Here is a 24098-nt window from a genome sequence, read left to right on the forward strand (position 1 = left end):
TCAGACCAATCTGCCCTCTCAGTTGCCACAGTCTTTCTCTGTTGATCCTTTCGTTGCAACGGGCACATATTCATGCACACACTTTTACTGTTTCCTCAAAATAGGTGACGTGACCTAAATAAAGTAAGGGAGAAATTAGGAAAGATGATGGCAGAAAGAATAAGATACAGTTGCCTAAAACATACATTCCCTGAGATCCCCTATACTTGGTTAGAAGAGGGTCACAAATCTAGGTCCAAGATTTCTGTTAGTCTGCACTGTCTTTTGCCTTGGTCCCACATCAGGAAGGTGAAACCTTTTCTCTGAAATGCAGAGTCCAGGAAAGGCTCTGAAGGGTGGTCATTTCTCTGCTCTGTGTGTTAGGTCCCAGATTCTTGAACTGAGCATCAGCAAGAACTATACGCTAGGTGATTTGCTGTTGGATGGTGTATAATGTTTGTAAATCGTCTCTCTTCTTCCCCTGAGGAGCTGAAGAGACTTCTGTCTTTGTATTATTCTGTGTATTTCTTCTCAGTTGTCAGGCATCTCTCTCGTCTCCAGTAAGTTTTCCCGTTTAAGGTAGCAAAAATCACATCTGAGCCAAGTTAAATAAAATCAGTAAAACAGGTAAAGTGGTAATTTGGTTTTTCTTTTAATTCTTCCTTTTGCCACTGGTTCAGTTTATTAATCAGGATGGTCGGGTAAAGCCTGAATATCCATAGGTATTGACCCTCAGACCGGCCTCACAGTGGAAAACAGTGTATATTTATAGTCTACTCCCTTGATCCAAGTCAGTGTTCTTGAAAATGTCTCATTGGTCCAAGATGGAACACGTGAGAATGAACTGTTTCAGAATTAATTAAAATTTCCAGGTCCTAAATGGCTCTATTTAATTAAAAATGGAAGACAGTGGACCTATAGTTTTATTTTCGGGAGAGTAGCTCCAGCCCTTCTACTCGGCATTCGCCTGGGAAATAGTAGAAGGAGGAGATGAAATCTTCCTGAAGGAGGAGGTATTCTTTGACAAGTCTTGTGCAGTCACGATCTGGCCTCAGATTTTTTGGTGCTAAATCAGTTTAATTTTTTATGCTAAATTTAATAATTTTGTGAAAAATGAGTAGTAACTAAAAGTTTGGGATAGATGATCGAGAGGTTGCCCTGCCAGTTACTTAATTCACGAGGTTTGTGGTCAACTTATTTGTAGGGGGGCAGGAAACAGTGCATGTGATGTGTTTCCCTGGGTCCCTTGTTGTGCAGGATTTCTTTTCCTGGTCCTATAGTGTCTGGCAGTGGCTGGTCCTGTAGTGGCCCGCTCTCTAACTGTGGGGACACTTCCGTCTCTTTCTAATAGACCTTGGGAGAATTAGAAGCATCACATTATACAGTAGTCCAGTAGGAGCCTATGGGGACAGCTAGAGTGTGGGGTTTATATCCCTATAAATAGCAGGTTATAAGCCTCAGGGTGAAAGCACCTACCAGTCCACAAGAGGAAAAACACGCAGTTTAAATTAGGTTCTTTAATATTTTTATTTTTATTTTTAGTTTCTTTTCTTTTTTTTTTTTTGAGACAGAGTCTCACTCTGTTTCCCAGGCTGGAGTGCAGTGATGCGATCTTGGCTCACTGCAACTTCCACCTCCTGGGTACAAGTGATCCTCGTGCCTTAGCCTCCCGCGTAGCTAGAGGCATGCACCACCACGCCCAGCTAATTTTGTATTTTTAGTGGAGACAGGGTTTCTTCATGTTGGTCAGGCTGGTCTCGAACTCCTGACCTCAGGTGTTCCACCCACCTCGGCCTCCCAAAGTGCTGGGATTACAGGCGTGAGCCACCGTGCCTGGCAATTTTTTTTCTTTAGTTGAGATCTACTTTCAGTCTTCCATTGTGCCTGGACCAAGTTTTTTTCATTTTCTTTTAGTTTTATTCAGAAAACTTCTTTGTGTGTCTGTGATCTTAAATTATTAAAAGGATGGAAATACTTCATGTTTTTCTGAATAACTTTCTGTAGAGTTGTGATGTGACATGCATTGAATGAGTGGTAAAAAATCCATCCCTTTTGAAGGCGCTGTTTATCAAGTTTTAAGCCGCTGATCTAATCCCTCCTGTTCCATTTATGCCTCATTGGTTACCAAGCCTTCTTGATTCTGTCCCAGGCTTTCTGGAACTGCCTTTTCTTTCCATCCTTTTCACTGCTCTAATCACTGCCTGCCTCCCTGCTCCACTCCACAACTGGATTATGGCTACTGGCTCTCTGCATTTCCAGCGGAGAAGTTCTTTCCAAATCCTAACATCCTTTTCAGTCTAAATCATCCCCTAAAATACTGATCTGATCTCTTCACTCATGTGCACAGAGACCTTCAGTGGCTTCTCACTTTCCTGGGACAAAGTCAGAATTCTCAACCCATTTAGGAAAGCCCTGCCTTAATTGGGCTGTCCACCTTCTCTGTGCTGTACGTGCTTCTCCACAGGCAGCAGTTGTGCCTTCCAGGCTGGTCGCCTGGCCGTTCCTTGCTGGCCCTGGCATTTTATTTTTCCCCATCATTCTGTTCTTCCTTCCTCCCCAAACCCTGCTATCCTTCAAGGGCTGGCTCAAGTAGTCCTGACTCCTAAAGCCCGCCTCTGGTATCTGGCAGGTGACACCTCCCCACCCACCCTGGCATAGGTAGGGTGATAGCCCCTACCACTTCCTCCATGATGTCCTGTACAGGGACCTTAGCATATCTATTGCATTAAAATATTGGTCCAGTGAATGGTGAAATAACAACAGTGACAGGAAGCAGACACTGAAGAGAACACTTTAATTTTAGGCTGTCTTATGAAAGGGGAAGCAAGATCTGTAAAACAGTTTTGTTGGTCATCATATTTTCCATGGGTCATGTTTTTCTTTTTGGGTAGAAAAGGAAAAGGAACTCTCCTTGTCCTAGAATTTGCTATGTGATATACATGTTGTTCCCTGTCCTTTATTAACTTAGATAGTTTAGGGACGTGCAATAGATTTTCATAAAGGCTAGCAGTAAGATCAATCCTTATTTCCTTCACCATTATTAGGGCTACTAAATGATTTTTGACAGCCAGAGAATTTCAGAGTGTCGGCATCTGAAAATGGATTTATTTCCTACCCTACATGCCTTAAAAAGGAGGCAGGGGCAGTTGTAGCCACATAAACAGCAGCACTGCTGGCCACCTACCCTGTTCAGTCTAGCCTTGGATAGTAACGTGGCTTGGTCAGAGACTGGATTTCTAATTGTGACCTGTGCAAAATATGTAGAAATTCAAGGTCATCCTTCTTTGACTATGTACCATATGTTTTAAAGTTATTCCAGAAAGATCAGAACACGTGCTTGTATACTTATGTATGCGTCTAGTGGAAGCAAAACAGCTAAAATGGCTGAGAAAATGAAAAACAAAAGAAGAAAGGCAACCTAAGCAGTTGTACCTCAGGAGAAAGTGTTTGAAGAGAAGTCTGTTCTGCTTGTTAATTTGGAAGAAAGGGAAAGAAAAGGGGGTGGAAGGCATAATTTTATACATAAGTAATAAGAATGAAGGGATCTAACCTTAACAATCCTTCAGTTTTAAGGAACTCAGGAAGAGATAAAGGAGAGAAGTTAATAGAGTATGGCGAGTAGTTTCCTGAATATATTTGAATAAGTATAAAAGTAAGGCCATGAAAAGGCCATTTCATGTCAGATAGACTGTGTTGTTCTCTGACAGATTAAATAAATATGAGCATCATCCACTTGACCCTTGGAATTAACTCTACATCTTCTAAAACTGATTAAGATTTTTTTTTTTTTGCATATACTCAATAAAGATGATGTCCTCCCGCTGCTGCTTTAATTACAAAGGGAAAGTTTCATTTCTTTTACTAGATTCACTTAAGAACATTTGAATCTGATAGTCTCATTCTGATAGTCTCAACTATTACAGTTGCTCTAATTAACTGTTAGTTTAACCCTCTGCAGTTAGCTGATATAATGATTACTCTTACAAGACCTGTATTCTGTTTGATTGTTGCTTGAACTTTGGATTTTGATACTGAGTGTATGTTTCTGTTTTTTTTTTTCCTCCTCTCTTTTGTTGGCTTTCCATTTTCTGGTTTGTACAATTATTAATTTGTGTTTACAGGGTGGATGCGTAGACTCGACCAACCAAAGCCTGGCGCTACTACTCATGACCCTTGGACAGCAGGATGTTTCCAAAGTCCTGCTAGGCCCTCTCTCTCCCTACACGTAAGTTATTCTTTTTCAGCCTCGTTATTCTGTCCAGTTTAATTTTCCTATTGCCCAAAATGACAAAGGGTGTTGTGCTGCACAGAGCCTGCACTATGAACACCTGCTCGTATTTATCCTCAAATCAGCTAGCAGTTGTCACTCTTAACCTGGTGTGTATTTTTACATACAAGGATTTTTGTGTTTCTTTCCTTCCTCAATCCCGTGTAACTGAAGTTGCGTGATCTCTATCGGGCAGTTATTTTGTTCGTGCTTTAGATTTTGTTTCCAGGTTAGAGGTAAACTCCTGGTTTGGTGTAGCTTGGATTTTGTTACTAGTTTTTTTTAATCATTCTTTTCCTTAGCTGTCTAACTTGCTGTGGGAAAACAGGCTTTTTGTCTAAGATGATAGGGTATGAGCTCACTGGAAAAGATGACAAAAGACAGAGTTTGTATTAATGCTACTGGACTCGTAGGGAATTGTAGAAGTGAGTTTGGACCATTGAATGTTAGCATCAGTTGACTGCTGTGGTGTAAAAGCAAGCACTCTTCAAAAAGAACAGGATGTCAGAAGACTTGAATTATAAATGACACTGTGAAAGAAGCATTTCCTATTGATAGTAAATGAGGTTGCAGAAAACAGCCTATTTGAGTACCGACATTGTGTGTGTGTGTTTTCACGTGCTTGCATACTTAGAGATCATCATATGGGCCATCTGAGGGTGGTGAGCTGGGTAGCAGGGAATATTCAGGTAGATATGAGACTGAACTGTCCTTTTTCGGTTATCATGGTACCGATGCTGTATGTCTGAAAGGTACAGTACTGTGATAACTGAAGAATGGTGGTGCCATCACATTGAGAAAGGGGTGAGGACTGCGGTGGGGCTATGCAGCCTTGGGCCATGGCTTTGGGGGCATGAAAACCAGGAGCTTGAAATAAATTCTTTTGGAGGCTTTTTTTTTTTTTTGAAATTGGTGGTGGGAGGTTTTTTTAGAACAGGAAAATGGAAGAGAATACATTCTGTTAGCAGAGAGGGAAGACTGATAAGCAGGAAACTGGTGAGGACCACATTATCTCCTGATAGCTTGTGTAAAAGTATTTCGTAGGACAGGATACCTAAAATTGAGTAATCCTAAATGGCATGGTAACATCAGTAGTAAACAGTGCAAAAATAGACTTGGTAGTTAAGTACTTGGAGAGGAGATGAGGGCTGGGAGAATGGCACCCTAGGTACAGAGACTCGCTTCCTGTAGAGAGCTCACTGGAGGCGGCTGCCAGCTGTGTGACCACTGTGGCCCTGCCAGTTTATGGCTGGGCTCGTAGCTGCCATTTCCTAGCCCTTGCTTCAGGCCTGGGGAAGTCCTGCTTGCACACATGGTATGAGGTATGGGGTGTTGTCTTGAATGTGTGTGGTCCTGGGGCATGGGGTTTGGCAGAACATTCTGTGAAAATGGAATACATGTATGTTTTTTTTTGACACTTTTTTTCTTTTGCGTTTGGAGATTTTTCAATTTGGCTCCAGGACCTGTATGTTTTCAAGCTTTGCAGAGATGCTCAAGATGTGATTGGACATTTTTGAAAGTTCCTGTGTCCTCTTCAACACATCTTCTCACCAGACATTGATTGTAGTGTCTTTTCTTCCAGAAAACTTGCATAAAATGACTTCCTCTCCTGTGAAAACAGTGTCCTGCTCTGAATGGAGCTTTAAAGGAGTAGCACAAATTGTAAGATGATGTATCTTGAGGCTGGGGCTTGGAGATATTCTGCTGCCTCCCAGAGCTTTGTGCAGAGGGGTCTGCCAGGGTGGGAAAGGGAAGCCTCCTTTCTTTTTGGTAAGCTAGCATAAGGACGGGTAAGGGAGGCTATTTTCAAGAAAGCTGGATCTGTTTAGTACTCTTTCTGCCCCAGTCACTGTGGACAGCTCCAGTAGCACAAAGAGATGAAGGGCAAAGGCAGGATGCAGCAGGCAAAGTTAACATTGTATTTGTGAGTACAGTTGAGGATAAAAAAGGGATGAAATCCACGGTGAGGACCATCATGGTGGGGGAATAGTTTATTCTAGGTGGATTCAAGAGCTTTGGAGACCAAACTAACACATTTATTTTTATGTGCAGTTAAAGTCATAGAAACCTATTTTGTGAAACCTCAGATTTCTAAAGAAAACCAGAAACAAGACCTTCCTTGGTTTAAAAAAAAAACATTTCTTCCAGCAGTTTGGACCTGTTTTCATTTGTATAAAATAGCTTTTTAAATGTCTATGTAAAAAGCATTGGGATTGCTGTTAGTGGTTTTCTGTGCTACTTGAGAAAGTCTGTATGTGTGAAACTCTTTTTTTTTTTTTTTTTTTTTGAGACAGGGTTTCGCTCTGTCGCCTAGGCTAGAGTGCAGTGGCACGATCTCCACTCACTGCAAGCTCTGCCTCCTGGGTTCACGCCATTCTCCTACCTCAGCCTCCCGAGTAGCTGGGACTACAGGCGCCCGCCACAGCACCTGGCCAATTTTTTGTATTTTTAGTAGAGACGGGGTTTCACCGTGTTAGCCAAGATAGTGTTGATCTCCTGACCTCGTGATCCACCCGGCTCAGCCTCCCAAAGTGCTGGGATCACAGGAGTGAGCCACCGAGTCTGGCCAATGTGAAACTCTTTTAGAAAGGCCCAAGAGATTTTTTTTCAGTAGAATAAAATATTATTGGATAATCACTGGTATATGAAGCTTCTATTTCTGTTAAATTTGTTGAGTTTTAGGTGGCTTACAGCTAGTGACAGTAGTTGCACCCTCCATTCAACAAGCTTAATTTTACAGTTTAGGGAGGGAGGATTTATACTTTTGGATTAACAGCAAGAAAATTAGCAAAAATTAAGATGCATCTTAATTAGCACTTTCAGAAATTGTTTGTGGAATGAGACTGCAGTTACCAGAGCTCTCTGCATTCTGCCAGTGCACAAGCCTTGGAGTCCAGCCTATCTGGACTTAAGGCTCTACCACGTGCCACCAGGAGACTGTGGAAATGGTATTTAGCATCTTGGAGCCTTGGTGTCATTTGTAGATAAGGTGCATGGTCCTGAAGTCCTGGACTTGTGGAGATGGAACGAAGCTTAGATTAAGTCAGATGCTTAGTGGTGCTGGCAACGTGCCTGAGGAGCTGTCAGTGCTGGGTGCTGTGGTTCCTGCCTGGACACCCCTTCGCCCTGTTGCAGTCCAGTCCCTTGGTCAGGTCACTTTTTTTTTTTTTTAAACTGCTCCTTGAGGAATAGGACTACCCCATAGGCATTGTGGCCAGAGTAGCCCGGCCAGGTCACTTTGAACCCCAGGAGGCCTAGTAAACTTGCTCTGGGTGATTTTAGGGTTTAAGTCACCTGTAAGTGGTCTGCCCAGCTACCTATAAATCTATAGCCATTAATTTTAAATTATGGATTAAAAAATTTTAATTTCTAGTTATTATTTTTATGACTGACTTCTCCTAGTCACATTACTGAGCAAACTACACACATCTTATTGATCCTAAGAATTCTGTAAGGTAGATGTTTATTTAAAAAACACCATGTTCACTGTGTGCAAGATGTTGTTTTAAGCGCTTACAGATATTAACTTATTTGGTTTTCATCGTAACTTTATAAGGGCAAAAAAGGCAAGTACTATCATGTGCGCCATCTTACAGGTGGTGGGATTGAGGCACAGAGAGGTCAAGTTACGTGCCCAGGGTCACACAGACAGTAAGTGAGGTTCAGACCTGGGCATTCTCCTCCAGTCACTGCTTCCCTTACCCACTGTGCTCTTTTTTTTTGAGACGGAGTCCTGCTCTGTCGCTCAGGCTGGAGTGCAGTGGCGCGATCTCGGCTCACTGCAAGCTCCGCCTCCCAGGTTCATGCCATTCTCCTGCCTCAGCCTCCCAAGTAACTGGGACTACAGGCGCCTGCCACGACGCCCGGCTAATTTTTTGTATTTTTAATAGAGACGGGGTTTCGCTGTGTTAGCCAGGATGGTCTCGATCTCCTGACCTCGTGATCCACCCACCTCAGCCTCTCAAAGTGCTGGGATTACAGGCGTGAGCCACCACGCCTGGCCAACCCACTGTGCTCTTATGTAAGAGCTGGGATTCCATCCATATCGCTGGACTCCAAGCACCTTGCCTGAGGCAGGATGCCATGCTACATCTTTTCAGCAAAGTCCTCGTTTCAAATTCTGCTGTAAAATGATCTCTTTCTATCTTTAGTTGGAAATCTAAAATAAACCGTGACTTTTTTTTTTTTTTTAAACTTTAATTAATTACCTTTTTCCATGACTGTGGAAGTGCTGAGGAGCTAGAAGACACTGTCCTTGTTAAACACCAACTGAATGGGGCTTCCTGGCCCAATCAGCCTAAAGCTCAGCCCTCTGAAGAACCAATGAGAAAACCAGTGGGGAAACTGGGAACTGCCGGCCGAGCCTGCCTCTCCTTGGGGTCAGCGGCCTCGCTGCATTCCATGAGCTTGCACAGTACCACTGTGTCTTAGGTTTGTGAAGCGTTTAAATACTGTCACCTGATGTTTGAGCTCCAGAACATATTTGGTGTATGGTAAAAGCAAGTGATAGCCTTCCTTCTCAGATAAAAAAGAGGTCACTGACCCGCTTATGGTGAGATCCTGTCTGAACTGGGCCTGGGACCCCATCTCCTGACAGTGCAGCTAGCCTATTTCTCTGTTTCCTGCTGCCTCAGTAACTGAATGTAGTAATTTCATTTGGAGCAGAGGTCAGCTGGTCTTTGGAAAAGCCTGTATTAGCAGAAAAAGCATCAGCAGTATATTTAAAAGCTGCCATGTAATGACTATAGGGACTCCATCGAGCAGATCCTTTTCTTATCTCCAGATCTTTCCCCTTAACTTCCAGAGCATCTCCTTACACCTGAGATGTAGGTACCCCCAGCTCTGTCTCATATCCAGTGGCATAGAAACCAGGTGGCTTAGTGGAGCAGGACGCAGGACCCTCTGTTGTGGTTTGTGCCTGTGGGAGCTGCCAGAGAGGGCTCACCCCATGATTACCCTCACCCCATTCTCTCACATGCTTCAAAAGAGGGGTCTGGTGGGAAGGGCTGTGTTTAAGGGTGGGATCTGGCAGCCTGTCAAATCCTGGTCAGTTGGGATTCAACGGACCCATGACCACAAGCCTCATGGCCTTTCCTGTTGACCAGCAGTGGCAGTGGGAACAACTCACCTTTTGAAAATACATAGGAAGGCCGAGTGTGGTGGCTCACACCTGTAATCCCAGCACTTTGGGAGGCCGAGGCGGGTAGATCACGAGGTCAGGAGTTCAAGACCAGCCTGGCCAGCATGGTGAAACCCCGTCTCTACTAAAAATACAAAATTAGCCGGGCGTGGTGGCACATGCCTCTAATCCCAGCTACTCGGGAGGCTGAGGCAGGAGAATCACTTGAACCTGGGAGGCGGAGGTTGCATTTAGCTGAGATCGCTCCATTGCACCCCAGCCTGGGTGACAGAGCAAGACTCCATCTCAAAAAAAAAAAACCAAAATACACAGGAAAAGTTATCTCTGTGCTCCAGAATTCTCTGAAACCTGCTTGTCAGATGGACTGGAGGCTTTCGTAGAAAAGTCAGTTGCTTTTTTTTTCTGAAAATCATTTTGTTCTGGGGGAAAAAAAAGCCTCACTGCAGATAATCATTCTCTATGTCAGGTGTTAAAATCCTTTACACAGGAGTTGCATAGAGCTCCTACTGCCTAGAGTGGTTCTTCTGAAAAGCTGCTATTTGCGCTGTGTGGGTGGTTACTCATTGAGGGGCAGAGCTGCTCTCAGTGAGCAGTGCGTCTCTCTTTGCCCTGGCTGTGTGGCTGTGTGGTTGTGTCTAGGAACTGTGAATCTCCAGTGTAGTGCTGTGGAAGAGAGGGTCAGGGAAATGTGAATTCAAGAGGCAGTGCCTCAGTGCAGCTGCAGCTGTGGAGAGCTGTTGGGCTGTGGAGAAGGATGTGGATCAGCACTGGATGAGACTTTGTTCAAATGCATGTAGATACAGGACGAGCTTACTCTTCATTTGCTTTTCATTTTCTTAAGGAGGCTGTTTGCTGGGATTTAATATTGTCTGTGGTTATTTTTCAGGTTCTGAGCATTTTTGCTCTTCAATATCCCAGCTACCAGAGACGTAGGGAGAATGGGGCTAGAGGTGGGGGAAAGATTCTTAAATGTACCTTAATCCAGTCTCTTACACAGTCTTCCTTGGATAGGCTGAGGGGTTGGCAGAACATTATGTAAAAAGTGGAACGAACTTTGCTTTTTCTAACTGTTCCAAAGGCTACAAATACCCCAAACTTGCAAATACACAGGCCTGCACACTCGAGCCTGTGTTCCTCCCATCCTTCTCCAAGAGATCAGAAGCAAGCTGAGGCCCCGTAGAAATTCTGCCAGCTGGGGAGGGTGTCTGGTTTTTCAAGCACAGTTGAGCGATTCAGAGTGAAGTAGGCTGGGTGAGATCCTGGGAGCAGAGCATGCCCCAGGCCTGTGTTAGTTTGAGGCAGCAGCAAAGGAGGGACCAATCTGTTTTCTCCTTCAGATGCAGATGAGTGGGTGAGATGGCTGGCTTTTTCCGGGTTGCCACCAGCTGGAAGCTTTGCCCACAGATGTGGACTGTTTATCTGTGGTTTGATGTGTTTCTTTTTTCCCTAGGACAGGATGGGGGAGATGGTGGGATGGATAGAAAGCAACAACAACAACAGAAATTTAATTGGTAAGACAGGAAAGCCAGCAGGAAAAGCTGACTTCCCTTAATTGCCAAGAATGTTGAAATTTTTTTCTCAAAATTACCCCGACTCCTAAATTCTATCCAGTCCCTCTTTACTGAGAACCGTTACAGTGCCTAGTTTGAATAACGGGTTCAGTGTTGGAGAAGAGCATTGCCCTTGGGGTACTTAAATAATTTAATGAGGGGGAAGGAGGCAGTTATACATAAGCATTTAATTAGACACCATGAACAGAGAATGCTATGGAAACCTGGAGGGGTGGGAAAGATCGTTTGGGGTAGGGTTTATGGGCTACAAAAGGCTTCATAGAAAAGTTGACATATGGGATGTTATTTTAAAGGTTGAGATGAAGTTGCACATTCCTAGGTGGAAGGAAAGAAAGGAATTGGGAGATTTTTCCATGAGCATCCAGCACTGACGAGAACTCCTGCTCTCTGGGGTTGTTAATGTTTCATCTCTTAGCCCCTGATGCACTGGTCACTTCAGCCACAGGGTCAGGAATTGTTCAGGCCCCCTTTTCTCCATCTAGCTGTTTCCTTGCTTTGACTAGACCTGTTCTCTTAGCACAGAGGGATGCGGATGGGAGGGAAGTTCATCAAGGCAGGCTTTATATGTAGTTTGGTGTACACCGAGTAGGGGTGAGAACCAGGATCAGTTGTTTTATAACATGGCAAATATATATTGATTTCTTTATTTTAAAAAACTTTATTGAGAACCAATTCACATACGACACAATTTAGCCATTTTAAGTACACAGTTTAAATGTTTTTTAGTGTATTCACAGACTTGTGTAACCATAGCTACAATCTAATTTTAGAACATTTTTACTACGCCCAGAAAGAAACCCTGTGCCAGCTCACAGTCCCTCCCATTCCTCCCACTCTCCCCAGCCCCAGGCAACCACAAGTCTCCTTTCTGCCTCTGTGATAGATTTGCCTGTTGTGGCTTTTTCATATTCTGTAGGTAGAATCACATGCTATGTGGTCCTTTGTGACTGGATTCTTTCACTTAGCATAATGTTTTCAGGGTTCATCGATGTAGCATGTATCAGTACTTCATTTCTTTTTTATGGCAGAAAAAAAAATCTTCCATTGAATGGATATACCACGTTTTATGCATTCATCAGTTGGTAGACATTTGGGTTGCTTCTACGTTTTGACTCTTATGAATAATGCCATTATGAACATTTGCATGTGAGTTTTTGTGTGGGTGTATGTTTTTATTTCTCTTGTATATATTCCTAATAGTAGAATTACCATATCCTGTGGTAACTCCCTGGTTAACATTTTGAGGAACTGCCAGATTGTTTTCCACAGTGGCTGTACCGTTTTACATTCCCACCAGCAGTGTATGAGGGTTCTAGTGGTTCTGCCTCCTCACCCACAGTTTAGTTATTGTATGTCTTTTTATTATAGCCATCCTATTGGATATGAAGTGGTATTTCATAGTGGTTTTGATTTTCACTTCTCTAATAACCAATGATGTTGAGCATCTTTTCATGTGCTTATTGGATATTTGTGAGGAAATGTCCATTTAGCTCTCCCATCTTTTTTTTTTTTTTCTTTCTTTTTTTAGTGAGTCTCACTCTGTTGCCCAGGTGGGAGTGCAGTGGTGCAATCATAGCTCGAGTAGCTAGGACTACAGGCTCCTGCCATCATGCCTGGCTAATTTTAAAACAATTTTTTGTAGAGATGGGGGTCGTAATAGACTGGTCTGGAATTCCAGGCCCCAAGTGATTTGCCTACCTTGGCCTCCCAAAGTGTTGGGATTACAGGTATGAGGTACCATGCCTGTACTCTCCCATCGTTTAATTAGGTTGTGTTTTTATTCTTGAGTTGTTTATATAGTCGAGATGCCTGACCTTTATCAGATATATGACTTGCAGATCTTTTCTCCAATCCTGTAGGTTCTCTTTTTACTTTCTTGATGGTACGCTTTGATGCACAAAGTATTTTAATTTTGATGAAGTCCAGTTTATTTATTTTGACTCTTATTGCCATTCTTTTGGTGTTGTATTTAAAAAATGGTTAAGAAACTGTTGCCTAGCCCAAGATAATGAATATTTACTCCTGTATTTTATTTAGTGAACTTTATAGTTTTAGCTCTTACAGCTATGACTTTGATCTCTTTTGGGTTAAGTTTTGTGTGTGATGTGAGGAAGGGGCCCAACTTCATTCTTTCACCTGTGGATATCCAGTGTTCCATCATCATTTGTTGAATTGATTATGCTTTCCTCATTGAGGAAATTAACCATAACTGTGTGGTTTAGTTCTTGACTCTCAATTCTCTTCCATTGATCTATGTGTTTAGCATCAGTGTTTTTAAAGCTCCTTAGATTATTCCATGTGCGGTAGAGATTGAGAACCATCTGGCCAGAGTGGGGAGTTTGGCTGGTTTGACTGGGAGACAGTACAGTGCGAGGTTTTTGTAATACTTCACTGTAGGTGTGCAAACCATCATTCTTCACTAAGCCAGTGTTCCCTAACCTTGCTCAGTGAGACTTACCAGGGATTCTTGTTAACAACACAGATTTCTGGCCTCTACGAACTGGGGAGCACAGGGCCTGGTGGTGGGTAGGGAGGGATCAGCTTTGTGTGTGGCCTATGATTCTGGGCTCTTCCATATGGACACTTCCTACCAGTTGCAAGTTCACCACAACCTTCAGGAACCTGTGTATTTAATGAACTGTTCAGGTGAGTCTTATGGTCAGGCTAGCTGGGGTATTGCTAGGTCTGCCAGGCGAGACCATTAGAAGCCTGTGTACATGCACTGCGGTTCATCCACAGAATTGCTCTTCCCAAGGTACTCTTGGAGTGATGCCATCGCCCTGTGATGCCATTGTCCTTGTCGTGTTTACTGTGCACACTTCCCTGGCCACCTTATTTAATATTGCCTTCTGCCAAATATGAACAAATACTGTGGTACCCACAGCTCTTCCCCATCTGCATTGTTTGCTTTGTTTACATTACATAGCATTTTTCAGGAATGATTAATTAGTTTATCTTGTCTCTATCTGTACCACTAGATTGAAATCCTCATGAGGGAAGGATTTTTATTTATTTATTTTTTTCATTTGAGTGCAATATTCCCAGCACCAAGAACAGTGCCTAGCATGCAGTAGGCACTTGATAAATATTAAGCAAATGCAAGGGTATTATTGGAGAATGAAGGGAGAGACTTGTCTATTTCAGCATCAGTAGTCATTGTGCTTGTTTTGAATGTCATGGTGCTGTGAATCAGGGAAATAGGTGTTTCTGTCTTTGTATAGGCCACTCAAAAATCATTGCCTAAGCCAGGTACGTTGGGACACCTGTAGTCCCAGGTACTCAGGAGGCTGAGGTGGAGGATTGCTTGAGCCCAGGAGCTTGAGGCCAGCTTGGGCAACATAGTGAGACCCCGTCTCTTAAAAAAAAAAAAAAAAAGTCATCACCATATTTATGTCCATTTTCTGCTAGGTCTGAACTAAATGACTTATGTGTCATGTACTAACTTCTAACCTTTTTTCCCCCCAGTTTAATTTATCTTGCTGTATTGTATGCGTCTCTGCAAACTATCTAAATCTTCTTTGGAAACTGGCTGACTGAAAGGAAGTACTATTTAATCAGATTTGATGAGAAGGTCTGCACTTCAGCCCTCTAGGTCTGGGAAATTAAAACCTTGGATTCTAGGTGGTAGAAGATAATTTTTTTTAAATGAATTTATTTATTTATTTATTTTTTTTCCTTTTTAGGATAGAATTTTTGCGGCATTTGAAGAGCTTTTTCCAGATTATGTTTAAAATTGAAACCAGGCCATGTGGTGAAGAACTCAAGGGCGGGGATAAAGTGCTGATGACCTGTGTTGGCATTGGTTTCTCCAACCTTAGCAAGACCCTCAAGTGATAACCATCACAGGATAAGGCCCCAGTGCCTACAGACAAAGCAGAAGCTGCCACGGACACCAATGGGACCAAGTCCAAATGGATTAATCCAGGACAGGATAGCCACTTGCTTAATTTTCTGTGAAGAAATATCAATATACAAATAAAAGACATCTCTGTAGCATGTGGTTTCCAGCTGTTTCTCCAGTGGCATTGCCATTGCCCAGGAGGGGCCCAGTCACCATGAGATCTCCCTTGCCTTAGCTGGAGGAAGAATGTGCCTTCAGGCCACAGTCGTGCTGCTAGAACAGTCTCATAGCTGCGGTTCAGCTGTGCTTCCTCAGCCTGCTATCGTAGGCTTCCTTGGCCCTCTGTCATATGGCTGTTTTCCAAACCTGTGGAGTCTGTTAACTGTTCTTTCTGCAAGGACTCACCTCCTTGAGCCTCGGTTTTTGTTGTAGGGATTAAATGCGATATTATGAGTGGCAACTCTTCATGAGTCCTGCAGTGCTAAGCAAATGTCAGAAATTGGTATATTAGACTATTTATCTTTTGTCTTCTGAATGGATTGCTGTCGTGGACACAGACACTGATCTTCATTTGGTTCATTGTATTTATATGTGAGGGATGGGTGGCTGCAGGGGTCCAAGTAAGTTATTGGGATGTTTTTTTATATTCCAGGTGTGCTATACATTCTTACTTTATTTTCACAATAGCTCTGTGATGTAAATGCTATCTCCATGAGAAAATTCACAAAGGGTGTTTTGTTCCTTTGAAATGTATAATGTAAAGACATTAAATCTCCTCATTTAAGGATCTAAGTGTACTAGAGTCAGGGTCTGGGATTTTACCCTTGCAAGCTAATAAGTTAGATTATTACTTTTTTGTTGATGCTACCAGAAGACATGAGGATCCTGGGTCAGAGATAAAGAACTTTACTCAGCATAGCAAGCAGCATGAACTTCATGTTTATATTGCTTTCCCCTGTTCCCCAGGTCTCACAGTGGACATGGAGGGACCCAGGTAGATGCTATGCATGTTACAAGTTTGCATCATAGCCAAAGAACTTGTATGTTTGGGGACTCCATCTCTTTCATGGCAAGCCTGTTGTTTCACGTGCAGACATTACTTCATCCCTTAAGACTACCTCCTGCAAACACAGTTTTGAGAAAGAACCCAGGTAAGAGCCTGCCCAGCAAAAATATGCAGGAATACCAGAATCCATGGCAGATTTCACCTGCCAACTAATAGAGTCTGCATTTGATATGTGCATAGGCTTGAAGTTTGTGAAAGGGGAAAGATGTACTTCTTTCTACTAGAATTCCAAATGGTGTCCTCCCCTGGGGGTGAACTTTGCCTCATTACTCCCTCTCAGTACCTTTTTCTTTTTAAGTGAAAAGGGGCTAGAGAAAGGCTGTGCTTTGATGTCTAGGGGTGTGGGAGGATGTGGAGGTAGAGAGTTAACCTTGAGGAAGGCCAGGACATTCTGGACTATGACATTCTACTGAGAGCTTTACATACTGTATTGGTAATGTGCTCTTGGTATATAACAAATGCTCACAAACTTAGTAGCTTAAAACAATACCTCTTTATCATTTCACAGTTCTGAAGGTCAGATATCCAGGCAGGGCTTGGTTGGATTCTCTGGTTAGAGTCTCATAAGGCTGATAACAGGGTGTCTGTCACCTGGGCTGGGCTCAGCTCTCATCTGAAGCCTCTGGGAAAGAATGTGCTTCCAGCTCATTCAGGTTGTTGGCAGAATTCAGGGTTGTAGGACTGAAGTCACCTGTTTTCTTCCCATTTTTCTTGCTGGCTGTGAGCTGTGGACAACTCCTAGCATATAGACAGGCACTGCCCGTATTTCTGTTCACTTTGTCTCCCCTACCTTCAAGCTGGCAATGGTGCATGGAATCCTGGTACTTTGGATTCACCTTCCTTTTGATACCAGCTGCGGAAAACATTGCTTAAAAATGACTCATAGCACAATAGTCCCACCTGGATTATCTCCCTATCTTAAGGTCAACTGACAACAGCAATACTAGATTTGTGTTTAAATAACCAGGAGCTGGGAATCGTGGATTACCATCTAAGAATTTTGCCTGCCACACATACTGCAGTCTTACCTAGTGCCGCTGACGTTCGAACTCAGATCTGCCCATATAGAGCTCAAATCCAGAACTAAAGGGCACGTTGCTTTTGGAATACCGCATACCTGCTGTTCCTTGTACAAGCTCTGGAAATGGTGCTGTTGGTCAATGTAGGGTGGCACATAGAGGCAGGCAGATTTCTATAAGCAGTAGAGGGGATATGTGCTCCTGTCTGCTGCAAACCTGGAAGTGTCTGGTGTGGTTCCAGCCCTGCATCTGGCAAAGCTGCTTCTGGAGTTGGAACATCTGGCAGGAGTGGGGATGGTATTGCCAAAAAGAGGACAAATTTAATATTTATTTTAACAGCTCACTCCCAGCCCCTTCTCAAATTCCCAGGAGAAGCAATGTACCATTCCTTCGGGCAGAAGTCATCCTTTGCTGTTTGCTGGGACATCCTAGAGACTATTCAAATCTTGCATTCTCTTCCTTTTTTCTAGCTTAGCTCCTGGTCGGTCCACTTACTTGCTGGGGTAGCTTGAAGCGAGAGATTTCAGCGTTTTGGGGCTTGGTTTTCTCTCTTGTTCTGTCTGTTCCTTTCTGCTGATAGAGATAGACCATTCTAAGTTAACGGCAGCAGTTGTTCAATGGGACTGTGAGTTTTTTAGGCAGATAAACCTGTGAACTTGTTGGGGGTCGTGGCAGCATCATTCTTTGCCTTCTTGTCATCTATAAGGCCCTGCTTTAACTACATTCCATGCAGACTCCAGCCAGCCTCCATCATGATGATTTTACCATAGTGGTCAAAACAGTTGCTAAGGGGTGGGAGGAAGCCAGTGTATTACAACATGACATGTCGATTGGGACAGAGCAACAGGAGGACCTGCTGAATTCCACATTGCCCTCACAGGGCAGCTAAGCCTTAGGGGTTTTGTTCTTTAAAAAAAAAATTAAATTCTTTTTTGAGTCCGGGTCTCACCCAGGCTAGAGTGCAGTGGTGCAGTCCTAGCTCACTGTAACCTCAAACTCCTGTGCTCAAGTGATCCTCCTGCCTCAGCCTCCCAAGTAGCTGGGACTATAGGCATGAGCCACTGTACCCAGCTAATTAAAAAAAAATTTTTTTTAGAGATGTTGTAATTTTAAGTTCTGGGATACCTGTGCAGGACATGCAGGTTTGTTACATAGATAAACACGTGCCATGGTGGTTTGCTGCATCTGTCAACCCGTCACCTAGGTATTAAGCCCAGGGTGCATTAGCTGTTTATCCTGATGCTCTCCCTTCTGGGTTTTCTTTATTTTAAAAAATCATTTCCAAAAAAGTGGTAAAGGATAGCTAATCACAGACCCAAATTATAAAAACAAAAATTCAAGTTGTACCATGGTGCCTGTCCTCACACCAAACAGCAGAAGACCATGAGCTGGCCATTTCCTGTTAGGTCTTTGCGTTGGGAGGCTGCTAGGTGAGACCAATGCTGGCACTTAGTTTTATGGCCACTGAGTAGAAGAGTTGAAGGTGCTAGAGGGAGGCAACGGAAGTAGGCAGGATGGTGTACAGGAGGCTGGAAGCAGTTGATGAAATCAAAGGTAGATGGAGACACTGGAGCATCAGTGAAACAGAATTTCCAAAGTTTCGGCAGTGCCTGAGGTGAGGGTGGAGTTCAGCTGGGGGAGGCGGAATCAGAGTGAGCTAAATAAGGGGATTGATTGGGCCTTCGTTCCAGGGTCTGAGGAGTAGAATGTGGGGTTCTGTTGACCTTCTCAGTTGGTAGTGTCGTAGACCTGGGGTGTGCAGGTGGCGGTTTTAGTCTGTGATGAGTGGGAATGCAGCACTGCAGGGCCTGTGCCCACCCAGGACCTCCATTGTCTCTACTCCAGAGGGGACGAGAAGTAGCTCACACTTGGGGTTTCCATGTTCAGATGGTGCTGGCCTGTTCTTTAGAAGTGACTGAAAGTTAATGGGATTGTCAGCAGGCAAGCTGGGCCTTTTTGTACTTTCTTTGCCACATCTAAGAGGCCATTTGAGCGGAACACGTTATCAGTGTTTGGCATCTAATGAAGGCTGAGCCACGTCACTCCTTTACTCCAGCCAATGAAAGCTGTCCGGTTGTCAGGGGTTGCCCAGGTGTGGGGCTGCCCTCCTTCCTGGTCGCATTTGGCCTGTACCTGTCAGGTAGTCCGACCCCCAGCCCTGAGCACAGGCCGGGGGTCAGTACCTGTTTTAAAACATCCTAGATATTTCAGGTATTCAAGTGTCTCTGAGGGCTCGGGACATTCTTTATTCCTGTTTCCTCCTCATTCCCAGCCCTCTGAAGAGCCTTGTGTCCAAAAATCCTCAGATTGCTTAATTTGTTAATTTATTTCTGCCACAATTTGGGACATTACATATTTCAACTGATACAGAAATCGGAGGCCAACTTAAAGACAAAAGATAATGAACGAGCCTGGCTAAAAGATGTGTGCCTCCGTGTGTGTGAATACCCTGTCACCACGGCTGTGATAGAGTGCCTGGGCTGCTGCCGGACTCCCTGGGGGCCATCTGGGCTACTGGTCTCCATCTTGGGAGAAAATGATGCCCCAAAGGTAAGGCCAGCTGCTGCTTCCTGCTACATCTAGGGGTGGTGAACCATCCTGAAGTTCTTTGTAATCTTCAAGGAAGTCTGTTAGTGTTTGAAATGGTACCCGGCTTCAGTTGTGGCAACCCAACCTCAGGCTGTTTTAGGTGCCGTGTGGAAGCAGTTGTTTCCTGGACCCTCCCACATGCTCCCCTCTTGGTCCTAAGCTCTGTTTTGACCACCCTGCTATTTTACCCATTCATTAGACAATGAAAGTCATCGTGCCTAAGATCTATAAGCTTTGAAGGACTATGAAATGCTTGCAAGAAACCAGGAAAAATAATCCTGGCTGCAAATCATGCAAAGAAAAGAGCAAGAAAAAATATCTACAAAATAAAACACTGTACAGCTTAATTTTTTTTCAGCTTAATTGTTAAAATATTGAGAATAACATAGGTGAGAATTTCTTTTTTCACAAGAATTTATAGTTTTAGTATCTGTTCTGCCAAAGTGAGCATGTCACAAGAATTTCTAAGTGCATGCAGTGATTGCCAGGGAATCATAGCTAAGCACATTGAGTTGCTGATCACCAAGCTATGTAAAAGGCAAAATTATAAATAGCTTTTCAGAGATTTGGGATGGGGCTACATTTTTTTTCTTTCTTTCCTAAGTTTTTAAAAAATAGAGACAGGGTTTTGCTATGTCCTCAAATTCCTGGGCTCAAATAATCTGCCCACCTCAGCTGCCCAAAGTGTTAGGATTACCGGCATGAGCTGCCACACCTGGCTGAGCTACATTTTAATATGTGTGATTTGATAACGTTCTCATAAGACACCTAGAAAGTAAAACCATCTAAGCCTGCCCCTCTTCTTATGGAGCCACCTCCTCAGTCTTAAGGCCTCAGCGGTTCGTGAGGAAACTCTCTATCCCCACAATACACCCGCTGCGACATGTTCTCATAGATGCCTCTCCCCGTCCTTATCTTAGTACTCACTGCACCCTGTCGTTGCTTAATTTTCCTCTCTCTTCACCTATGGTGGTAGGGGCCATCTTTTAAGATTTGGTGTGTCCATGATCTTAAAGTTTTTTTTAAGTTTCTATTAAAAATCAATTACATTATTTGTGAGAGAAGTTTTTGGTTTCTTTTTTAAATACGTAAAAGAAAGCTGGCTGGCTTCTTGAATTTCAGTAGTGCATTGTGGAAATAACACAGGCTTCGGCGTTAGACCTGTGTTTGCATCCCAGCTGTGTTAGTAGCATGGTGCTGGCCCTCTGTCCTTCTGACCCTTAGTTTGGTCATCTGAAAATGGGAATTACCTTGTGCCCACCCTGGGATTGAGAAGATTTATTCAACATGTATTTGTGATTAGGATTCTTTTTAGTTGTTTGATCCTTGGTAAAGATTCAAAGCAGATTTCTGCATAACAGGTTAATGTCAGAATGAGTCACAGCGTTTATCTTTAACATCTAGCACTTGGGTGTACTCAGCTAGAAGACCAGAGACAAGCTATGGCACCTACATGTGGGTTGAGGTCAAACTGCCCCAGGGCATGTGTTACAAGAGTTAAAGAGAGGGCCTACAGGCATCTCAGTGAGTTCACCATGTCCCATCGCGGAGTGCCAGGATCCATCTAGTCGGCACAGAGGAGAAAGCCTGGCTGACCTGGCAGGTCCTGAAGCCACTGTGTACACCAAACCAAACTGAGTCATAAGGAACTCCATCCTTTCCTCTCCCACCAAGAAAGGAAAAGAATCGTAATCTCTAGTTGCCAAATCTGGAATTTTATGTGTCAGCCTACGTTTCCTGTAGCTAGCCTGGGGCTGCATGAAACATCATGTAATAGAAAAAGTCAAGCAAGCCTAAGGCTCTGGTCTCGGGTCTCCTGCCTAAGGCACACCTTTGAGCAAATCCTTCAGCTTTTTGAACCTCAGTTTCCTCATTAGGATATGAACAAAACGTACTGCAAAAGACTATGAAGACTAAGCATGCATACTGTATAGGCCCTGGCAATACTAGGCATTAAAAAACTGTGAGTTGCCTCCTTGACTGATGGCAGAGCGAAAGATGAGGTTTCTTGAGTCCAGAGATACAACAGGAACGTGGAAGTCAGTTTAAGCTGGGTGAGTCCTAAGGCTTTGAATTGAATAGAACATAGTTGCAAATAAGAAATTGACTCAAACAGCAGTATTTATAGGCTTTTTAAACTAAGAAGTTTAGTAGCGCATTTAGCTTCAGGTAAAGCTGGATCCAGGGGTTCAAACAATGTCATCAGAATTGAACTCTCAGGCTGAGGTGGGAGGATCACTTCAGGCCAGGAGTTCGAGAATTCAACTCTGTCCTGTCTCTGCTTTCTGTTGTGTTGTCTTCCTCCTCCATCAGGCATTATTGTTCATATTCTGGTTTTTTTTTTTGGCAACCCTTAAGTACTGGATAGAGATTCTCTACCCAATACTGAATCCTAGCTGTGTCAGTAGCATCGGGCTGGGCCTCCATCCTTCTGACCCTTAGTACCCTCATCTGAAAATGGGAAATATCTTACCCACCCTGGGATTTATTGGGTAGTGATTCTCTCTATTCAATACTTAAAAAAAAAAAAAAAAAAAAAAAAAAAAAAAAAAAACCTTTTAAAAAAGCTATCAGAATTGTGTCTCCCTGTTGAACACGGAGCACCCCAATTGACCAGATGTGGGTCCTGTTCTCGTCCCTAGAGTGGTAATAACGTCAGCCTCACCTAAATTGTATGGACTAAGAGGAAAGGAAGAGTTGATTCTCAAAGGGAAGTCTGAATGCTTTTATAGAAGAGACAGTTGATACTGGATAGGCCGAAGGAGCAGCTGTCCACTGTAGACTACATTGCCTAATTCCTTGAATATTCTCAGAAAGATGCCCCACAATACTGCCTGCCCACCACCATCTTTCACCATCCAGAATCTTCCAGCATTATGGTATAGAACTGAGTGAACAAGGATGAATTCACCTTAACAAATGATGCCCAACAAAGGCAAGATCATTGGACTCAGGAGGCCAAAGTTATCATGGATGCTTGGCAGAAATTTGTTATATTAGCCAGTGGCATTCTTGGGCTAGAAGGGGGAGCAGTACTGTGGATGGTAACCTGTAGGGAGGAGAAGTGGCAATGACCAATTCCATGTGTGGGAGCAGCACGGGTGTTGTGGGCCAAGAGGAGGGGTCAGGGAACAGCCTAAAGAAAAATGTCAGTTGGTAGAGAGCTCTTGCTCTCTATCATGGTCCTGCCTTTTCTTTTTTCCTTTTTTTTTTTTTTTTTTTTCCTAAGACAGAGTTTCACCAGAGACAAGCTATGGCACCTGCATGTGGGTTGAGGTCAAACTGTCCCATGACATATGTTACAAGAGTTAAAGAGGGCCTACAGGCATCTTGGTGAGTTCACTGTGTAGACATGTTGCCCAGGCTGGAATACAGTGGCGTGATCCTGGCTCACTGCAACCTCTGCCTCCCGGGTTCAAGCGATTCTCCTGCCTCAGCCTCCCGAGTAGCTGGGATTATAGGTGCCCACCATGACGCCAGGCTAATTTTTGTATTTTTAGTAGAAATGGGGTTTCACCATGTTGGCCAGGCTGGTCTCGAACTCCTAACCTCAGGTGATCTGCCTGCCTTTCAGCCTCCCAAAGTGCTGGGATTACAGGTGTGAGCCACTGCATGGTTCTGCTTTTTCTAACCTCTGGAAAACAGATTCAGGAGCTGGGGAGGAAGACCAGGATTTTTTGCCCACTGCCAAGAACATGAATTGATAGCAACAATGTCAAGAGCTACTGGCGGAAAAGCAGTGAAGACCTGTCAAACCTGTGACTCCTGCAGTGGGCGGGAGTGTGAGAGGTGCTTCTCATTTTCAAATAATTTGCACTTCTTTTTTTTTTTGGAGACGGAGTCTCACTCTGTCACCCAGGCTGGAGTGCAGTGGCACGATCTTGGCTCACTACAACCTCTGCCTCCTGGGTTCCAGCAATTCTCTGCCTCAGCCTCCTGAGTAGCTGGGATTACAGGTGTCCGTCACCACCCTGGCTAACTTTTTGTATTTTTAGTAGAGTCAGGGTTTCACCATATTGGCCAGGCTGGTCTTGAACTGATCTTGTGATCCACCCTCCTCAGCCTCCCAAAGTGCTGAGATTACAGGCGTGAGCCACTGCGCCTGGCCCGCACTATTTGTTACAGCTATATGTACACACATATATATTTGTATGTGTATATATATTAGTTTATATTAAGAATCCCAGGTAGAACTGCAGTAATTTTCCATCAGCCTCAAGGCAAATAAAGATTAGGAATCCTGGCCAGGTGTGGTGGCTCATGCCTATAATCCTAGCACTTTGGGAGGCCAAGGCAAGTGGATCACTTGAGGTCAGGAGTTCAAGACCAGCCTGGCCAATATGGTGAAACCCTGTCTCTACTAAAAAGACAAAAATTAGCCAGGTGTGGTGGCGGGTGCCTGTAATCCCAGCTACTTGGGAGGCTGAAGCAGGAGAGCCACTTGAACCTGGGAGGTGGAGAGGTTACAGTGAGCTGAGATCGTGCCACTGCACTCCAGCCTGGGCGACAGTGAGACTCCATCTCAAAAAAAAAATGTTAGGAATCCTCTTTGTCTCACTCCTCTGCACTCTCAAAAATCAACAACAACCAAAAACTACATACGCAACTTACCTGTGGCAGAGGCCT

At 43.8% G+C, this 24098-nt stretch overlaps 1 protein-coding gene across 2 annotated transcripts in view; it reads left to right on the forward strand.

Annotated features, from left to right (window-relative positions):
* The window catches only part of RCL1 (RNA terminal phosphate cyclase like 1), a 68257-nt gene extending 52662 nt beyond the window's left edge, over positions 1–15595 (forward strand). For both annotated transcript variants that reach the window (XM_003273884.4, XM_030809344.1), the window contains exons 8-9: positions 4101–4204; positions 14641–15595. In XM_003273884.4, coding sequence (XP_003273932.2) covers positions 4101–4204; positions 14641–14791 — 255 coding nt within the window. In that variant the 3' untranslated portion in view covers positions 14792–15595. The remainder of the gene's footprint in view (positions 1–4100; positions 4205–14640) is intronic.
* Positions 15596–24098: the final 8503 nt, after the last annotated feature.

Source organism: Nomascus leucogenys, chromosome 1a (genome assembly GCF_006542625.1).
Source record: "Nomascus leucogenys isolate Asia chromosome 1a, Asia_NLE_v1, whole genome shotgun sequence".
Classification (NCBI taxonomy): Eukaryota; Metazoa; Chordata; class Mammalia; order Primates; family Hylobatidae; genus Nomascus; species Nomascus leucogenys.